Source organism: Rhinoderma darwinii, chromosome 1 (assembly GCF_050947455.1).
Source record: "Rhinoderma darwinii isolate aRhiDar2 chromosome 1, aRhiDar2.hap1, whole genome shotgun sequence".
In the NCBI taxonomy this organism is placed as follows: Eukaryota; Metazoa; Chordata; class Amphibia; order Anura; family Rhinodermatidae; genus Rhinoderma; species Rhinoderma darwinii.
This window is the reverse complement of record NC_134687.1, coordinates 487,481,284-487,499,297: the sequence shown is the minus strand read 5'-3', so window position 1 is coordinate 487,499,297 and position 18,014 is coordinate 487,481,284. Positions and strand designations below refer to the sequence as shown.

At 47.4% G+C, this 18,014-nt stretch overlaps 1 protein-coding gene across 1 annotated transcript in view; it reads right to left on the bottom strand.

Annotated features, from left to right (window-relative positions):
- The window catches only part of WSCD2 (WSC domain containing 2), a 465,220-nt gene that overhangs the window by 257,927 nt on the left and 189,279 nt on the right, over window positions 1-18,014 (bottom strand). The window contains exon 2 of the mRNA XM_075835153.1: window positions 15,657-16,607. Coding sequence (XP_075691268.1) covers window positions 15,657-16,122 — 466 coding nt within the window. The 5' untranslated portion in view covers window positions 16,123-16,607. The remainder of the gene's footprint in view (window positions 1-15,656; window positions 16,608-18,014) is intronic.

The window sequence follows — 18,014 nt, the reverse complement described above, 5'->3', positions numbered from 1 at the left end:
TAACGCCACACAGTCCCCCCTGTAGATAACGCCACACAGTCCCCCCTGTAGATAACGCCACACAGTCCCCCTGTAGATAACACCACACAGTCCCCCTGTAGATAACGCCATACAGTCCCCTCTGTAGATAACGCCATACAGTCCCCCCATCTAGATAACGGCATACAGTCCCCCTCTGTAGATAACGCCACACTGTCCCCCCTGTAGATAACGCCACACAGTCCCCCCTGTAGATAACGCCACACAGTCCCCCTGTAGATAACGCCACACAGTCCCCCCTGTAGAATTCGCCACACAGTTCCCCCCTGTAGATAACGCCACACAGTCCCCCCTGTAGATAACGCCATACAGTCCCCCTCTGTAGATAACGCCATACAGTCCCCCCTGTAGATAACGCCACACAGTTCCCCAGTCCCCCCTGTAGATAAAGCCACACAGTCCCCCCTGTAGATAACGCCACACAGTCCCCCTGTAGATAACACCACACAGTCCCCCCTGTAGATAACGCCACACAGTCCCCCTGTAGATAACGCCACACAGTCCCCCCTTTAGATAACGCCATACAGTCCCCCCTGTAGATAACGCCATACAGTCCCCCTCTGTAGATAACGCCACACAGACCCCCCTGTAGATAACGCCACACAGTCCCCCCTGTAGATAACACCACACAGTCCCCCTGTAGATAACGCCACACAGTCCCCCCTGTAGATAACACCACACAGTCCCCCTGTAGATAACGCCACACAGTCCCTCCTGTAGATAACGCCACACAGTCCCCCCTGTAGATAACGCCATACAGTCCCTCTCTGTAGATAACGCCATACAGTCCCCCTGTAGATAACGCCATACAGTAACCCTCTGTAGATAACGCCACACAGTCCCCCTGTAGATAACGCCACACAGTCCCCCCTGTAGATAACGCCACACAGACCCCCCTGTAGATAACGCCACAGTCACCCTGTAGATAACGCCACACTGCCTCCCCTGTAGATAACGCCACACAGTCTCCCCTGTAGAATTTGCCACACAGTCCGCCCTGTAGCTAACGCCATACACTCCCCCCTGTAGATAACGCCATACAGTCCCCCTCTGTAGATAACGCCACACAGTTCCCCAGTCCCCCCTGTAGATAACGCCACACAGTCCCCCCTGTAGATAACGCCACACAGTCCACCTGTAGATAACGCCACACAGTCCCCCCTGTAGATAACGCCACACAGTCCCCCCTGTAGATAACGCCACACAGTCCCCCTGTAGATAACACCACACAGTCCCCCTGTAGATAACGCCATACAGTCCCCCTCTGTAGATAACGCCATACAGTCCCCCCTCTAGATAACGGCATACAGTTCCCCTCTGTAGATAACGCCACACTGTCCCCCCTGTAGATAACGCCACACAGTCCCCCCTGTAGATAACGCCACACAGTCCCCCTGTAGATAACGCCACACAGTCCCCCCTGTAGAATTCGCCACACAGTCCCCCCTGTAGATAACGCCACACAGTCCCCCCTGTAGATAACGCCATACAGTCCCCCTCTGTAGATAACGCCATACAGTCCCCCCTGTAGATAACGCCACACAGTTCCCCAGTCCCCCCTGTAGATAAAGCCACACAGTCCCCCCTGTAGATAACGCCACACAGTCCCCCTGTAGATAACACCACACAGTCCCCCCTGTAGATAACGCCACACAGTCCCCCTGTAGATAACGCCACACAGTCCCCCCTTTAGATAACGCCATACAGTCCCCCCTGTAGATAACGCCATACAGTCCCCCTCTGTAGATAACGCCACACAGTCCCCCTGTAGATAACGCCACACAGTCCCTCCTGTAGATAACGCCACACAGTCCCCCCTGTAGATAACGCCATACAGTCCCTCTCTGTAGATAACGCGATACAGTCCCCTTGTAGATAACGCCATACAGTAACCCTCTGTAGATAACGCCACACAGTCCCCCTGTAGATAACGCCACACAGTCCCCCCTGTAGATAACGCCACACAGACCCCCTGTAGATAACGCCATACAGTCCCCCTCTGTAGATAACGCCATACAGTCCCCCCTGTAGATAACGCCATACAGTCCCCCTCTGTAGATAACGCCACACAGTCCCCCCTGTAGATAACGCCACACAGTCCCCCCTGTAGATAACGCCACACAGTCCCCCTGTAGATAACGCCACACAGTCCCCCCTGTAGAATTTGCCACACAGTCCCCCCTGTAGATAACGCCATACAGTCCCCCCTGTAGATAAAGCCATACAGTCCCCCTCTGTAGATAATGCCACACAGTTCCCCAGTCCCCCCTGTAGATAACACCACACAGTCCCCCCTGTAGATAATGCCACACAGTCCACTTGTAGATAACGCCACACAGTACCCCCTGTAGATAACGCCACACAGTCCCCCCTCTAGATAACGCCACACAGTCCCCCTGTAGATAACGCCACACAGTCCCCCTGTAGATAACGCCATACAGTCCCCCTCTGTAGATAACACCATACAGTCGCCCCTGTAGATAACGCCATACAGTCCCCCTCTGTAGATAACGCCACACTGTCCCCCCTGTAGATAACGCCACACAGTCCCCCCTGTAGATAACGCCACACAGTCCCCCCTGTAGATAACGCCACACAGTCCCCCCTGTAGAATTCGCCACACAGTCCCCCTGTAGATAACGCCACACAGTCCCCCCTGTAGATAACGCCATACAGTCCCCGTCTTTAGATAACGCCATACAGTCCCCCCTGTAGATAACGACACACAGTTCCCCAGTCCCCCCTGTAGATAATGCCACACAGTCCCCCCTGTAGATAACGCCACACAGTCCCCCAGTCCCCCCTGTAGATAATGCCACACAGTCCCCCCTGTAGATAACGCCACAAAGTCCCCCTGTAGATAACGCCACACAGTCCCCCCTGTAGATAACGCCACACAGTCCCCCTGTAGATAACGCCATACACTCCCCCTGTAGATAACGCCATACAGTCCCCCTCTGTAGATAACGCCACACAGACCCCCCTGTAGATAACGCCATACAGTCCCCCCTGTAGATAACATCACACAGTCCCCCCTGTAGATAACGCCACACAGTCCCCCCTGTAGATAACGCCACACAGTCCCCCCTGTAGATAACGCCATACAGTCCCTCTCTGTAGATAACGCAATACAGTCCCCCTGTAGATAACGCCATACAGTCCCCCTCTGTAGATAACGCCACACTGTCCCCCCTGTAGATAACGCCACACAGTCCCCCCTGTAGATAACGCCACAAAGTCCCCCCTGTAGAAAACGCCACACAGTCCCCCTGTAGATAACGCCACCACGGTCCCCCTGTAGATAACACCACACAGTCCCCCTGTAGATAACGCCATACAGTCCCCCTCTGTAGATAACGCCATACAGTGCCCCTCTGTAGATAACGACACACAGTCCTCCTGTAGATAACGCCACACAGTCCCCCTGTAGATAACAACATACAGTCCCCCTCTGTAGATAACGCCACACAGTTCCCCAGTCCCCCCTGTAGATAACGCCACACAGTCCCCCTGTAGATAACGCCACACAGTCCCCCCTGTAGATAACGCCACACAGTCCCCCTGTAGATAATGCCACACAGTCTCCCCTGTAGATAACGCCACACAGTCCCCCCTGTAGATAACGCCACAAAGTCCCCCCTGTAGAAAACGCCACACAGTCCCCCTGTAGATAACGCCACCACGGTCCCCCTGTAGATAACACCACACAGTCCCCCTGTAGATAACGCCATACAGTCCCCCTCTGTAGATAACGCCATACAGTGCCCCTCTGTAGATAACGACACACAGTCCCCCTGTAGATAACGCCACACAGTCCCCCTGTAGATAACAACATACAGTCCCCCTCTGTAGATAACGCCACACAGTTCCCCAGTCCCCCCTGTAGATAACGCCACACAGTCCCCCTGTAGATAACGCCACACAGTCCCCCTGTAGATAACGCCACACAGTCCCCCTGTAGATAATGCCACACAGTCTCCCCTGTAGATAACGCCATACAGTCCCCCTGTAGATAACGCCATACAGTCCCCCTCTGTAGATAACTCCACACAGTCCCCCTGTAGATAACGCCACACAGTCCCCCTGTAGATAACGACACACAGTCCCCCCTGTAGATAACGCCACACAGTCCCCCTGTAGATAACGCCACACAGTCCCCCTGTAGATAACGCCATACAGTCCCCCCTGTAGATAACGCCAAACAGTCCCCCTGTAGATAACGCCACACAGTCCCCCCTGTAGATAACGCCACACAGTCCCCCCTGTAGATAACGCCACACAGTCCCCCTGTAGATAACGCCACCACAGTCTCCCTGTAGATATCTACAGGGGGACTGTGTGGTGTTATCTACAGGGGGGACTGGGGAACTGTGTGGCGTTATCTACAGGGGGGACTGTATGACGTTATCTACAGAGGGGGACTGTATGGCGTTATCTACAGGGGGACTGTGTGGTGTTAACGCCATACAGTCCCCCTCTGTAGATAACGCCATACAGTCCCCCCTGTAGATAACGCCATACAGTGCCCCTCTGTAGATAACGACACACAGTCCCCCTGTAGATAACGCCACACAGTCCCCCCTGTAGATAACAACATACAGTCCCCCTCTGTAGGTAACGCCACACAGTTCCCCAGTCCCCCCTTTAGATAACGCCACACAGTCCCCCCTGTAGATAACGCCACACAGTCCCCCTGTAGATAACGCCACACAGTCCGCCTGTAGATAACGCCACACAGTCCCCCCTGTAGATAATGCCACACAGTCTCTCCTGTAGATAACGCCATACAGTCCCCCCTGTAGATAACACTATATAGTCCCCCTCTGTAGATAACGCCACACAGTCCCCCCTGTAGATAACGCCACACAGTCCCCCTGTAGATAATGCCACACAGTCCCCCTGTAGATAACGTCATACAGTCCCCCTCTGTAGATAACGCCATACAGTCCCCCCTGTAGATAACGCCAAACAGTCCCCCTGTAGATAATGCCATACAGTCCCCCTCTGTAGATAACGCCACACAGTCCCCCTGTAGATAATGCCATACAGTCCCCCTCTGTAGATAACGCCACACAGTCCCCCCTGTAGATAACGCCACACAGTCCCCCCTGTAGATAACGCCACACAATCCCCCCTGTAGATAACGCCACACAGTCCCCCTGTAGATAACGCCACCACAGTCTCCCTGTAGATAACACCACACAGTCCCCCTGTAGATAACGCCATACAGTCCCCCTCTGTAGATAACGCCATACAGTCCCCCCTGTAGATAACGCCATACAGTGCCCCTCTGTAGATAAAGACACACAGTCCCCCTGTAGATAACGCCACACAGTCCCCCTGTAGATAACAACATACAGGCCCCCTCTGTAGATAACGCCACACAGTTCCCCAGTCCCCCCTTTAGATAACGCCACACAGTCCCCCCTGTAGATAACGCCACACAGTCCCCCTGTAGATAACGCCACACAGTCCCCCTGTAGATAACGCCACACAGTCCCCCCTGTAGATAATGCCACACAGTCTCTCCTGTAGATAACGCCATACAGTCCCCCCTGTAGATAACGCCATACAGTCCCCCTCTGTAGATAACGCCACACAGTCCCCCCTGTAGATAACGCCACACAGTCCCCCTGTAGATAACGCCACACAGTCCCCCTGTAGATAACGCCACACATTCCCCCCTGTAGATAATGCCACACAGTCTCCCCTGTAGATAACGCCATACAGTCCCCCCTGTAGATAACGCCACACTGTCCCCCCTGTAGATAATGCCACACAGTCCCCCTGTAGATAACGCCACACAGTCCCCCCTGTAGATAACGCCACACAGTCCCCCTGTAGATAACGCCACACAGTCCCCCCTGTAGGTAACGCCATACAGTCCCCCCTGTAGATAACGCCAAACAGTCCCCCTGTAGATAACGCCATACAGTCCCCCTCTGTAGATAACGCCATACAGTCCCCCCCTGTAGATAATGCCATACAGTCCCCCTCTGTAGATAACGCCACACAGTCCCCCCTGTAGATAACGCCACACATTCCCCCCTGTAGATAACGCCACACAGTCCCCCCTGTAGATAACGCCACAAAGTCCCCCCTGTAGATAATGCCACACAGTCCCCCCTGTAGATAACGCCATACAGCCCCCTCTGTAGATAACGCCATACAGTCCCCCTGTAGATAACGCCACCAGTCCCCCCTGTAGATAACGCCACACAGTCCCCCCTGTAGATAACGCCACACAGTCCCCCCTGTAGATAACGCCACACAGTCCCCCTGTAGATAACGCCACCACAGTCCCCCTGTAGATAACGCCACACAGTCCCCCTGTAGATAACGCCATACAGTCCCCCTCTGTAGATAACGCCATACAGTCCCCCCTGTAGATAACGCCATACAGTGCCCCTCTGTAGATAACGCCACACAGTCCCCCTGTAGATAACGCCACACAGTCCCCCTGTAGATAATGCCACACAGTCCACCCTGTAGATAACGCCACACAGTCCCCCCTGTAGATAACGCCACACAGTCCCCCTATAGATAACGCCATACAGTACCCCTCTGTAGCTAACGCCATACAGTCCCCCCTGTAGATAACGCCACACAGTCCCCCCTGTAGATAACGCCACACAGTCCCCCCTGTAGATAACGCCACACAGCCCCCCTGTAGATAACGCCACACAGTCCCCCCTGTAGAATTCGCCACACAGTCCCCCATGTAGATAACGCCACACAGTCCCCCTGTAGATAACGCCATACAGTCCCCCTCTGTAGATAACTCCACACAGTCCCCCTGTAGATAACGCCACACAGTCCCCCTGTAGATAACGCCACACAGTCCCCCCTGTAGATAACGCCACACAGTCCCCCTGTAGATAACGCCACACAGTCCCCCCTGTAGATAACGCCATACAGTCCCCCCTGTAGATAACGCCAAACAGTCCCCCTGTAGATAACGCCACACAGTCCCCCCTGTAGATAACGCCACACAGTCCCCCCTGTAGATAACGCCACACAGTCCCCCTGTAGATAACGCCACCACAGTCTCCCTGTAGATATCTACAGGGGGACTGTGTGGTGTTATCTACAGGGGGGACTGGGGAACTGTGTGGCGTTATCTACAGGGGGGACTGTATGACGTTATCTACAGAGGGGGACTGTATGGCGTTATCTACAGGGGGACTGTGTGGTGTTAACGCCATACAGTCCCCCTCTGTAGATAACGCCATACAGTCCCCCTCTGTAGATAACGCCATACAGTGCCCCTCTGTAGATAACGACACACAGTCCCCCTGTAGATAACGCCACACAGTCCCCCCTGTAGATAACAACATACAGTCCCCCTCTGTAGGTAACGCCACACAGTTCCCCAGTCCCCCCTTTAGATAACGCCACACAGTCCCCCCTGTAGATAACGCCACACAGTCCCCCTGTAGATAACGCCACACAGTCCGCCTGTAGATAACGCCACACAGTCCCCCCTGTAGATAATGCCACACAGTCTCTCCTGTAGATAACGCCATACAGTCCCCCCTGTAGATAACACTATATAGTCCCCCTCTGTAGATAACGCCACACAGTCCCCCCTATAGATAACGCCACACAGTCCCCCTGTAGATAATGCCACACAGTCCCCCTGTAGATAACGTCATACAGTCCCCCTCTGTAGATAACGCCATACAGTCCCCCCTGTAGATAACGCCAAACAGTCCCCCTGTAGATAATGCCATACAGTCCCCCTCTGTAGATAACGCCACACAGTCCCCCTGTAGATAATGCCATACAGTCCCCCTCTGTAGATAACGCCACACAGTCCCCCCTGTAGATAAAGCCACACAGTCCCCCCTGTAGATAACGCCACACAATCCCCCCTGTAGATAACGCCACACAGTCCCCCTGTAGATAACGCCACCACAGTCTCCCTGTAGATAACACCACACAGTCCCCCTGTAGATAACGCCATACAGTCCCCCTCTGTAGATAACGCCATACAGTCCCCCCTGTAGATAACGCCATACAGTGCCCCTCTGTAGATAAAGACACACAGTCCCCCTGTAGATAACGCCACACAGTCCCCCTGTAGATAACAACATACAGGCCCCCTCTGTAGATAACGCCACACAGTTCCCCAGTCCCCCCTTTAGATAACGCCACACAGTCCCCCCTGTAGATAACGCCACACAGTCCCCCTGTAGATAACGCCACACAGTCCCCCTGTAGATAACGCCACACAGTCCCCCCTGTAGATAATGCCACACAGTCTCTCCTGTAGATAACGCCATACAGTCCCCCCTGTAGATAACGCCATACAGTCCCCCTCTGTAGATAACGCCACACAGTCCCCCCTGTAGATAACGCCACACAGTCCCCCTGTAGATAACGCCACACAGTCCCCCTGTAGATAACGCCACACATTCCCCCCTGTAGATAATGCCACACAGTCTCCCCTGTAGATAACGCCATACAGTCCCCCCTGTAGATAACGCCACACTGTCCCCCCTGTAGATAATGCCACACAGTCCCCCTGTAGATAACGCCACACAGTCCCCCCTGTAGATAACGCCACACAGTCCCCCTGTAGATAACGCCACACAGTCCCCCCTGTAGGTAACGCCATACAGTCCCCCCTGTAGATAACGCCAAACAGTCCCCCTGTAGATAACGCCATACAGTCCCCCTCTGTAGATAACGCCATACAGTCCCCCCCTGTAGATAATGCCATACAGTCCCCCTCTGTAGATAACGCCACACAGTCCCCCCTGTAGATAACGCCACACATTCCCCCCTGTAGATAACGCCACACAGTCCCCCCTGTAGATAACGCCACAAAGTCCCCCCTGTAGATAATGCCACACAGTCCCCCCTGTAGATAACGCCATACAGCCCCCTCTGTAGATAACGCCATACAGTCCCCCTGTAGATAACGCCACCAGTCCCCCCTGTAGATAACGCCACACAGTCCCCCCTGTAGATAACGCCACACAGTCCCCCCTGTAGATAACGCCACACAGTCCCCCTGTAGATAACGCCACCACAGTCCCCCTGTAGATAACGCCACACAGTCCCCCTGTAGATAACGCCATACAGTCCCCCTCTGTAGATAACGCCATACAGTCCCCCCTGTAGATAACGCCATACAGTGCCCCTCTGTAGATAACGCCACACAGTCCCCCTGTAGATAACGCCACACAGTCCCCCTGTAGATAATGCCACACAGTCCACCCTGTAGATAACGCCACACAGTCCCCCCTGTAGATAACGCCACACAGTCCCCCTATAGATAACGCCATACAGTACCCCTCTGTAGCTAACGCCATACAGTCCCCCCTGTAGATAACGCCACACAGTCCCCCCTGTAGATAACGCCACACAGTCCCCCCTGTAGATAACGCCACACAGCCCCCCTGTAGATAACGCCACACAGTCCCCCCTGTAGAATTCGCCACACAGTCCCCCATGTAGATAACGCCACACAGTCCCCCTGTAGATAACGCCATACAGTCCCCCTCTGTAGATAACACAATACAGTCCCCCCTGTAGATAACACCATACAGTCCCCCTCTGTAGATAACGCCACACAGTCCCCCCTGTAGATAACGCCACAGAGTCCCCCCTGTAGATAATGCCACACAGTCCACCCTGTAGATAACGCCATACAGTCCCCCTCTGTAGATAACGCCATACAGTCCCCCTGTAGATAACGCCATACAGTCCCTCCTCTGTAGATAACGCCACACAGTCCCCCCTGTAGATAACGCCACACAGTCCCCCTGTAGATAACGCCACACAGTCCCCCCTGTAGATAACGCCACACAGTCCCCCCTGTAGATAACGCCACACAGTCCCCCTGTTGATAACGCCACACAGTCCCCCCTGTAGATAACGCCATACAGTCCCCCTCTGTAGATAACGCCATACAGTCCCCCCTGTAGATAACGCCATACAGTCCCCCCTGTAGATAACGCCATACAGTCTACAGGGGGGGCTGTATGGTGTTATCTACAGGGGGGGCTGTATGGCGTTATCTACAGGGGGGCGCTGTATGGCGTTATCTACAGGGGTGACTGTATGGCGTTATCTACAGAGGGGGACTGTATGGCGTTATCTACAGGGGGGGCTGTAAAAAAGGCACTATCTACAAGGGGGGGGTTGTGTGACACCCATGGGAGGGGGGGCCCCAGTCAAAAGTTTGCTATGGGGCCCAGTCTTTCCTAGTTACGCCCCTGATTGAGTGGTAGGCAGTGTGCTCCTCTCATGAATTCACCAGACTCATAACTATAAGTCCAGTGTATACTTTTATTGCTTATATTAGCTAAACAGCACAATATTGTTATTGTGCTGTCTTGGGTTATAGGAGAATGGATCTGTCCTCATACTCTGCTGCCCTTATATATCCACTTTAATAGTCACAATTCTTAGAACTATTTAATGGAAGACGTACATGGTATGCCTGAGCTTACTGTAGGTCATATATTATTTGGTTAACTACATTACTTTGTATATTTTAATAAGGATGTGCTTGGTCCTTATGACTGCTCTGTTTTGTGTGTATATACTAGGGAAAATTACTTTATACAGTGTATCGACAATGTTATTTTATTAGTTGTTTCAGTAAAATGTATGCAGCTAATAGGATTGTTGCAAGAGAAATGTAAGTGAAAGTGTATTTATTATACTGTACTTATCTTTTGTAGCATACTGTACAGTAGTTCTTATATGCTTGAATGTCATGCTGGTTTTTTTGGTGAGGAAATATATAGTTAAATAATCGACAGAAGACTTTTGTTTTAGATAAACAGAAGCACTGTATATTCTGTGGTTATTGCTGCTTCTAATATTGTGTTCATATTGTAGGTACGCAACCACTATTTCCCTAAATACCAGAGTAATTCATTATTCAACTGTCATGGGAACATTGTTTTTTGTTATACTGCATCTTTCCACCAGCCCACTTCATCACTGCCAACACAAATCCAGCACTACTAGCTAGGAGACTGTGTTTGTAGAAATCAATCTCTAGTGTTTTTATATGATATTATTTTAAATCAGTTTAAAATATACTGGCAAAATGTATATACATTTATGCTGGGATTTTTGAGGTTACTACATTTAAGTAAACGTATTGACTCAATCCAATGATAATTATTCTACCATGCTAGTACAATATTTAGCATTTGCAGCTGTGAGATTTAAAATGAGTAAAAAGAAAGACATATAGCTTGGCTAGGACCATGTGATGACATACCCACCAAAATCATAAAACTAGCAAAAAGTAATAATAAAATCCTGCAGGTTACAAAGCTAGAAAAATGGTTATGTTAGTTTAAACCCTGAAATAAAAGACATGGATACCAATATCTCTGCAACACATGCATGAATTGCATTATTTATCCAACCTAGTTAGCACAAACTATCTATCTATCTATCTATCTATCTATCTATCTATCTATCTATCTATCTATCTATCTATCTATCTATCTATCTATCTATCTATCTATCTATCTATCTATCTATCTATCTATCTATCTCATATCTATCTATCTCATATCTATCTATCTCATATCTATCTATCTATCTATCTATCTATCTATCTATCTATCTATCTATCTATCTATCTATCTATCTATCTATCTATCTATCTGATATAAATATAAATTATATAAATACATTCACAAGGTCAAAAGCAAATAGTCAAATTTGCCAATGTTCCAATATTAATTTCAATACAAAAAAATGACATAATACTTATCAATTAGTACACTATATGGCCAATAGCATGTGAACACCTAAAGATCATAGCTATATAAGCCTGTCAAACATAACATTTCAAAACCATGGGCGTTAATATAGAGTTGGGCCCCATTTTGCCACTACAAAGCCTCCGCTCTTCTGGGAAAGTTTTCCACAAGATTTTAGAGTGAGTCTGTGAAAATATCTGTCTATCCAGGCAAAAAAAAAATAATTGTCAAGTCAGACTCTGATGTTGGATGAGGGGGTATGTCTAATGTCAATTAGTGTTCCAATTCATCACAAAAGGTGTTCGATGGAGTTGAGGTTAGGACTCTGTGCGGGACACTCGAGTTCTTCCACACCAAACTCCCCACACCATGTCTTTATGGACCTTGTTTTGTGCTCTGGGGCACCACAGTTATACTGGAACAGGAAAGGGCCTTCCCCAAACTGTTCTCACAAAGTTAGAAGCATACAATTGTCCAAAATGTCTTGGTATGCTGTAACATTATTATTACGCTTCATTATAAATAAGGGGCCTAGCCCAAACCCTAGAAAACAGCCGCAGACACTTATCCTCCACCAAATTTTACAGTAGGCAGCATTCTCCTGGCATCCGCCAAACCAAGATTCGTCCATCAGACTGCCAAACACATGATTAATCACGCCACAGAACACATTTCTACTTCTCAGAGGGCAATGTCAGCATGCTTTCCACCACTCAAGCCAACGATTGCTTGACCATGGAAACCCATTTCAAGACGCTTCTGACGCACAGTTCTTGTGCTAATGTCACTTGCAGAGGCAGTTTGGAACAGATAGGCAGTTTTTACATGCCACTCGCTTCAGCATTTAGCAGCCCCGCTTTGTGAGTTTGAAATGTCTACCACTTTGTGGCTGAGCTTTTTTTTACTCCTAGACATTTCCACTTCACAATAATAGCGATTACAGTTGACGAGGACAGATCTAGCAAATCAGAAGTTTCACAAAATCACTTGTGGCATCCTAGGACAGTCGTTGAGCTTTTCATTACAACCCATGCTACTAGAATATTTGTCTATGAAGATTGCATGGCAATGTGCTTAATTTTATGCATCAATTTGCAAACACCTGTAAATAATTAGGAGGTGTGTCCACATACTTTTGACCGTATAGTTTATATCACCTATCAATATACCGTAAATTGCTTCAATAAATGTGAATCAACTATATGAGCCACTATGGTAATGGAATTATTGTGCTGGTCAAAACAAATGTGTCCTCAGGAGAGCTGTACCGTTGTTTCATTTATTCCATTTTAATCGTACGTGTTTCACCTAAAAACATGTGTTTTCTTAGACTAGTCTGTTTGGGTCACATTTATCGAAAGTAACATAATTTTGAACAAAGTGAAAGTTAAAGCTCAGCTGACATTTGTTGCAACAAATTTATGACTGCATCTGCCTTCTTTGATAAAATCTGACATACTTCATTGCCATTAACTTTCACACTGGCTAAAATGACTCCACTGTTTCTATGCCAGGGCCTGTGGGGAGTAGAGAAGGGATTTTTTTTTCTCATTTGCAATTTTTTTTTGGGCAGTTAAAGGGATCCTGTCATCAACATCTTACCTGTTAAACTAGCCTGACCCCTCAATGGCCGCAGCTGTCCAGAGTGCGTTCCTGTTCTCTTCTTTCCTGAAGTCCTCCTCTGTCTGTAAATATCGTCGTTTAAACTTTTCCCGCCTTTTATGGTAATTCTTTTTCCCTCTGGGATGCAGCTTCTTAACCCCGCCCACCGTTGCCACCTGTCTGGCCCTGACTGGCTAAGGAGCTGTCAATCAAAAAGAAGGAGGTGGAGTCCACTCTGAGATGCTGGAGGAATGAAAATCTGACTCTTTTCAGATGAAGATTTGACTCTTTTCTGCTCATTTGCATACGGCGTGGGACCACTGAAAAACGGAATACTAAAGCTACAGAGCTTACTTAGAACATATTTATAGCTTAGATGACAATGATTTTTCACCCACTTTCACCAGGTATTGCTGGCTTTATAGCTAAAATGCTGGTGACAGGATCCCTTTAAAGTTGCATTTCATAAATGGGTGTAAATCCTGGTTGAGCTGTAAGCCATGCACTCTTTTCACTCAACTTTTACAAACTGACGTTCATGGTGGAAATGGCTCTAAATTTTGGCTCATATTGCTAATAAATATGTCGCACAGTAGATTAGACATAATTTTGGAGTAAAATGCAGCCAGAAAAATGTTGCAAATACAATGATACATTTTGGGCCTTTGTTGTTTATTTTTTTCACATATCCCCAATTATGCGGCTCCAAAAATACAACATTATTGTGGTGTTATGCTGTCAATGTAAAAATATAAAAATGTAAAATATAAAAATAATGAAATTACTACTTTGTACACAATTTATATGAAGAAAATATCTTATGTGGGGTATAAAGGAAAAGTACTATATTACTATGAATGAAAAGGCAATTCAAACCTTCAGATGAACAACTTTAAAGGCTATGTACACCTTACACCTTTGAAAACTTACACACATATATATGTATATATATATATATATATATATATATATATATATATATATATATACCATAGGACAAAGGAACGGCACCAGGACTTCAATGAAGATGAAACACAGCTGATTTATTCACCAGTTGAGGTGAATACATCAGCAGTGTTTCATATTCATTGAAGTCCTGGTGTCGTTCCTTTGTCCTATGGTTTTTCTATATTCAAGTTGGGGAACTGATTCCTCCCCTGGTAACGTGCACATGGTCTAATATTTAGGATACAGCATACAAAGCAGCTGTATCGCAAAAAGTAAAAATGCTTTTTAATAAAAAGTAATTAGGGCCTGTTCACATCAGCGTTGGCTTTCCGTTCCGGGGTTCCGACGGAGGTTTCCGTCGGGTGAACCCCGCAACGGAAAGTCAAACTGAAACCATTGCTAATGGTTTCCTTTCGTCACCATTCCGGCAGGTTTCCATTTTCCGACGGAATCAATAGCATAGTCCCGAAACATAAGCTGTGGTTTCAGTTTGACTTTCCGTTGCGGGGTTCACCCGACAGAAACCTCCGATGGAACCCCGGAACGGAAAGCCAACGCTGATGTGAACAGGCCCTTAGAAAGTTGCACCAAACACAATGATACTAATTTTTATTTTATTTTTTTAAAACTTTTCAAAGGTGTACATAGCCTTTAATTAAATGGATTGTGTGAAATTAGAAAACAAGGTATGCTTTTTTTCTCCCAAAAACCAGTGCCACATCTGTCCATGGGCTGTGTATCATTTTGCAGCTTAGCCCTATTCAAGTGAATGGAGTGAGTAGCAGTACCAGACACAGCCAAAAGGCAAGGGTGTTGCTGTTTCTGGTTAAAAGCATACTTTAAAAAAAAAAAAATCTCATACAACACCTTTAAAGTAATAAATTCATAGACTGTTGTAGCTTTAGGCCCCATGCACACGAACGTGATTTTGCGGCCGCAATTCCCCCGAAAATCCACGGGAGAATTGCGGCCCCATTCATTCCTATGGGGCCATGCACACGACCGTGGTTTCCACGGTCCGTGCATTACCCTGGAGCCCGGACCGTAGAAAGAACAGGCAAACCTTATTACGGCCATGTTCTGCGGTCCGGGCTCATTGAAAATAATGGCCGCGGTCATGTGCACAGCCCGCGATTTGCAGGCGGCTCGCGGCTGACACTCCGTGGCCAGCTGACCCGAAAATCATGGCCGTGCACATGGCTACGGTCGTGTGCATGAGGCCTTAGTTTCACTAAGACTATTCTTTGGGGTTGACTTGATCTAAATAAAAAATTTGTTATGCAGAGATAAAGAACAGTAGTAACACAGATCTGAGCCTTATCTTACCTCTTCCTTCTTCTTGTTCTCTCATAGTTCTCCCTTTAAGAGCTCTATTCCATGTACCTCCAAAGTCTCCTTGTTTATTCCTCTCCAGAGACTCTTTGCCTGATGTTTTGAACCATGGTCCATATCTCCGTGGTATGCTTGGTGATTCTGGTGCTTCCTTAAACACCCTACTTAACTGGGCTGTTGCAGGTTCCTGGGTTTCTCCTCGATCACTGATGCCAACAAGCAAGGTCTTCTCACCGTCTGACGCAATGTGTTCACCTTCAAAACTTGCGTGCAAAAATACCACACTTCCAGCCGTTAAATATAGGATTATAAATGTGAAAAAGCGTACAGGCTTCCGTCGAAAATACCTCTGAAATTTTGCAATTATCTTGGCCATATCTTGTACATTATCTGAGTTTATTTTAAATGCCTTTTTACTAGTTTGATTAATCACAATATTCAGCTTCCATATCTGCCACATTCCATTTGCAACCTCTAAAATTATAGACACAAACAGAATATTAGCAGAAATAGGCTGTTTAAGAAAATAAATTGCAATTCAATAATTATCTGGAGGAGAAAGCATTTCCTTGCACTAAAAAGTGTGCCATAAAAATAAGAACCAATTTCTTTTCAAGTGACTGTGCTGTGTATTCCATTTCTGTTCAGTCTACTCCTAGCCAATAAAGGTTCCAAAGGGGGACCCTAGAGATACCATTGATGGACAGATCATTTAAAGAAAATTGAAAGTATGAAGGTGGCTTGAAAGCTGATCAGCTGACACAGCTCTCTCTCATTCTTTCTGCTTTTAGTTTCCGAGCACGGATTTTTGGAAGCATCGTTTTAATGGAAATGACACCACTTCTTTTTCTGTAAAGAAGAAAGGTCCCTGGATACAAAACACTCAGAGGAACCTTTTGTTAAATAAACCGTCATTCAGTTTGGTCCAAGATGAAAACGCTGCACCTATAAGTCAAAAGGAAAACAACCTCATTAGTGTTTACTCTTGTAGGCATTCGGGACATTTCAGCTTCAAAACAGCACAAAAGATAACATAACGGTATACACTGAAATGCAAATTATGGAAAACATATTTTTAGGGTAAAACATTATATATTTCAGTGCTATACTATTTTTGAAGTTAATGCGTGGAAAGATTTCCTTAGTTTATTGAATTGGTATTACCAGCAAGAGTATTTACAGGGTGCACTAAGCCTGCAAGTTTTTTTTTGGCCCCACAATTATTATCATGTATTCACCATGAAGTGTGATATATGTCAACATGATAAATAGCATTTTAGCATTTAAATTAGACTTCTTGTTTCTTGTTAGACATAATCATATGAACAATTTATAGTGAGCCTATTACCTTAAACATGCAGACTGATCTGCAGAACTTTATAGAGCAGGAAGAGCTGAGCAAATAGATATATAGTTTGAAAAGCCAAAGACTTTTGAGCATTTTACACCGCCATTGCCACTTTTGGTAAAGGGAGCATGGCACAACAAAAGGGGTAGGGGTCACCACAGTCTGTCAAATTTATCAGAATTTACACCAGAACATTTTGGCGTAAATGATAGGAAAACCTACGTCAGCTTCTAGCTGGCGCAGATTTTTTTTCTGTGGGGCGTAGCAAGGTAGAGGCTAGTGCCGTGCCCTCTACCTTGCCCCCCCCCCCCCTAATTTAGTCTAGACTCCTTTCTCCAACAGACAATAAAAAAAAAAATATTCTCACCTTACCGTCACGACTGTGTATGAGCCTGGGCATAATAAGGGATCCTGAGAGGACCGAGTGGGGAGAAGTGAAAAGGAGTACAATTTTATGTCCGATGGGGGAAAATGAATGGCGCATGGCCAGCATTTATTAAGATGCATTTCTCCTCTTAATAAATCTGTTGCATTTTACTCCAGTGGAGCAGAAAACTAAGACTGACAGTCTTAGTAAATAATGCTTAGTATAACTTATTATTTATTACAGATGTAGCCAAGTTTATCTGCAGCGTGATATCACACAACACAAGACATTGAAAAGTAATTGAACAAGTCAAGTTAAAGATTCTTGCCACTGTGCATTTAATGCGTTGAGTCAAGATAAAGTTGGGTACATCTGTATCTCTGCATGTAGAGATAGCTGTCAATCATTAAGTTCGAAAACCCACTGGACATACAGTAATGCCCTGTGTAAACCCAGGACAACGATCAGTCAATAAACGAGCTAACGCTCGTTTATCGGCTGGTTGCATGGTTTTAAATACCTAAACTTTTATATATGTCAGCAGCACATCTCCCTGTGTAAATAGGGAGACGTGCTGCCGACATGATAAAAATATACGGGGGCGAGCGATCGGAGTAACAAGCGCTCGACCCCATAC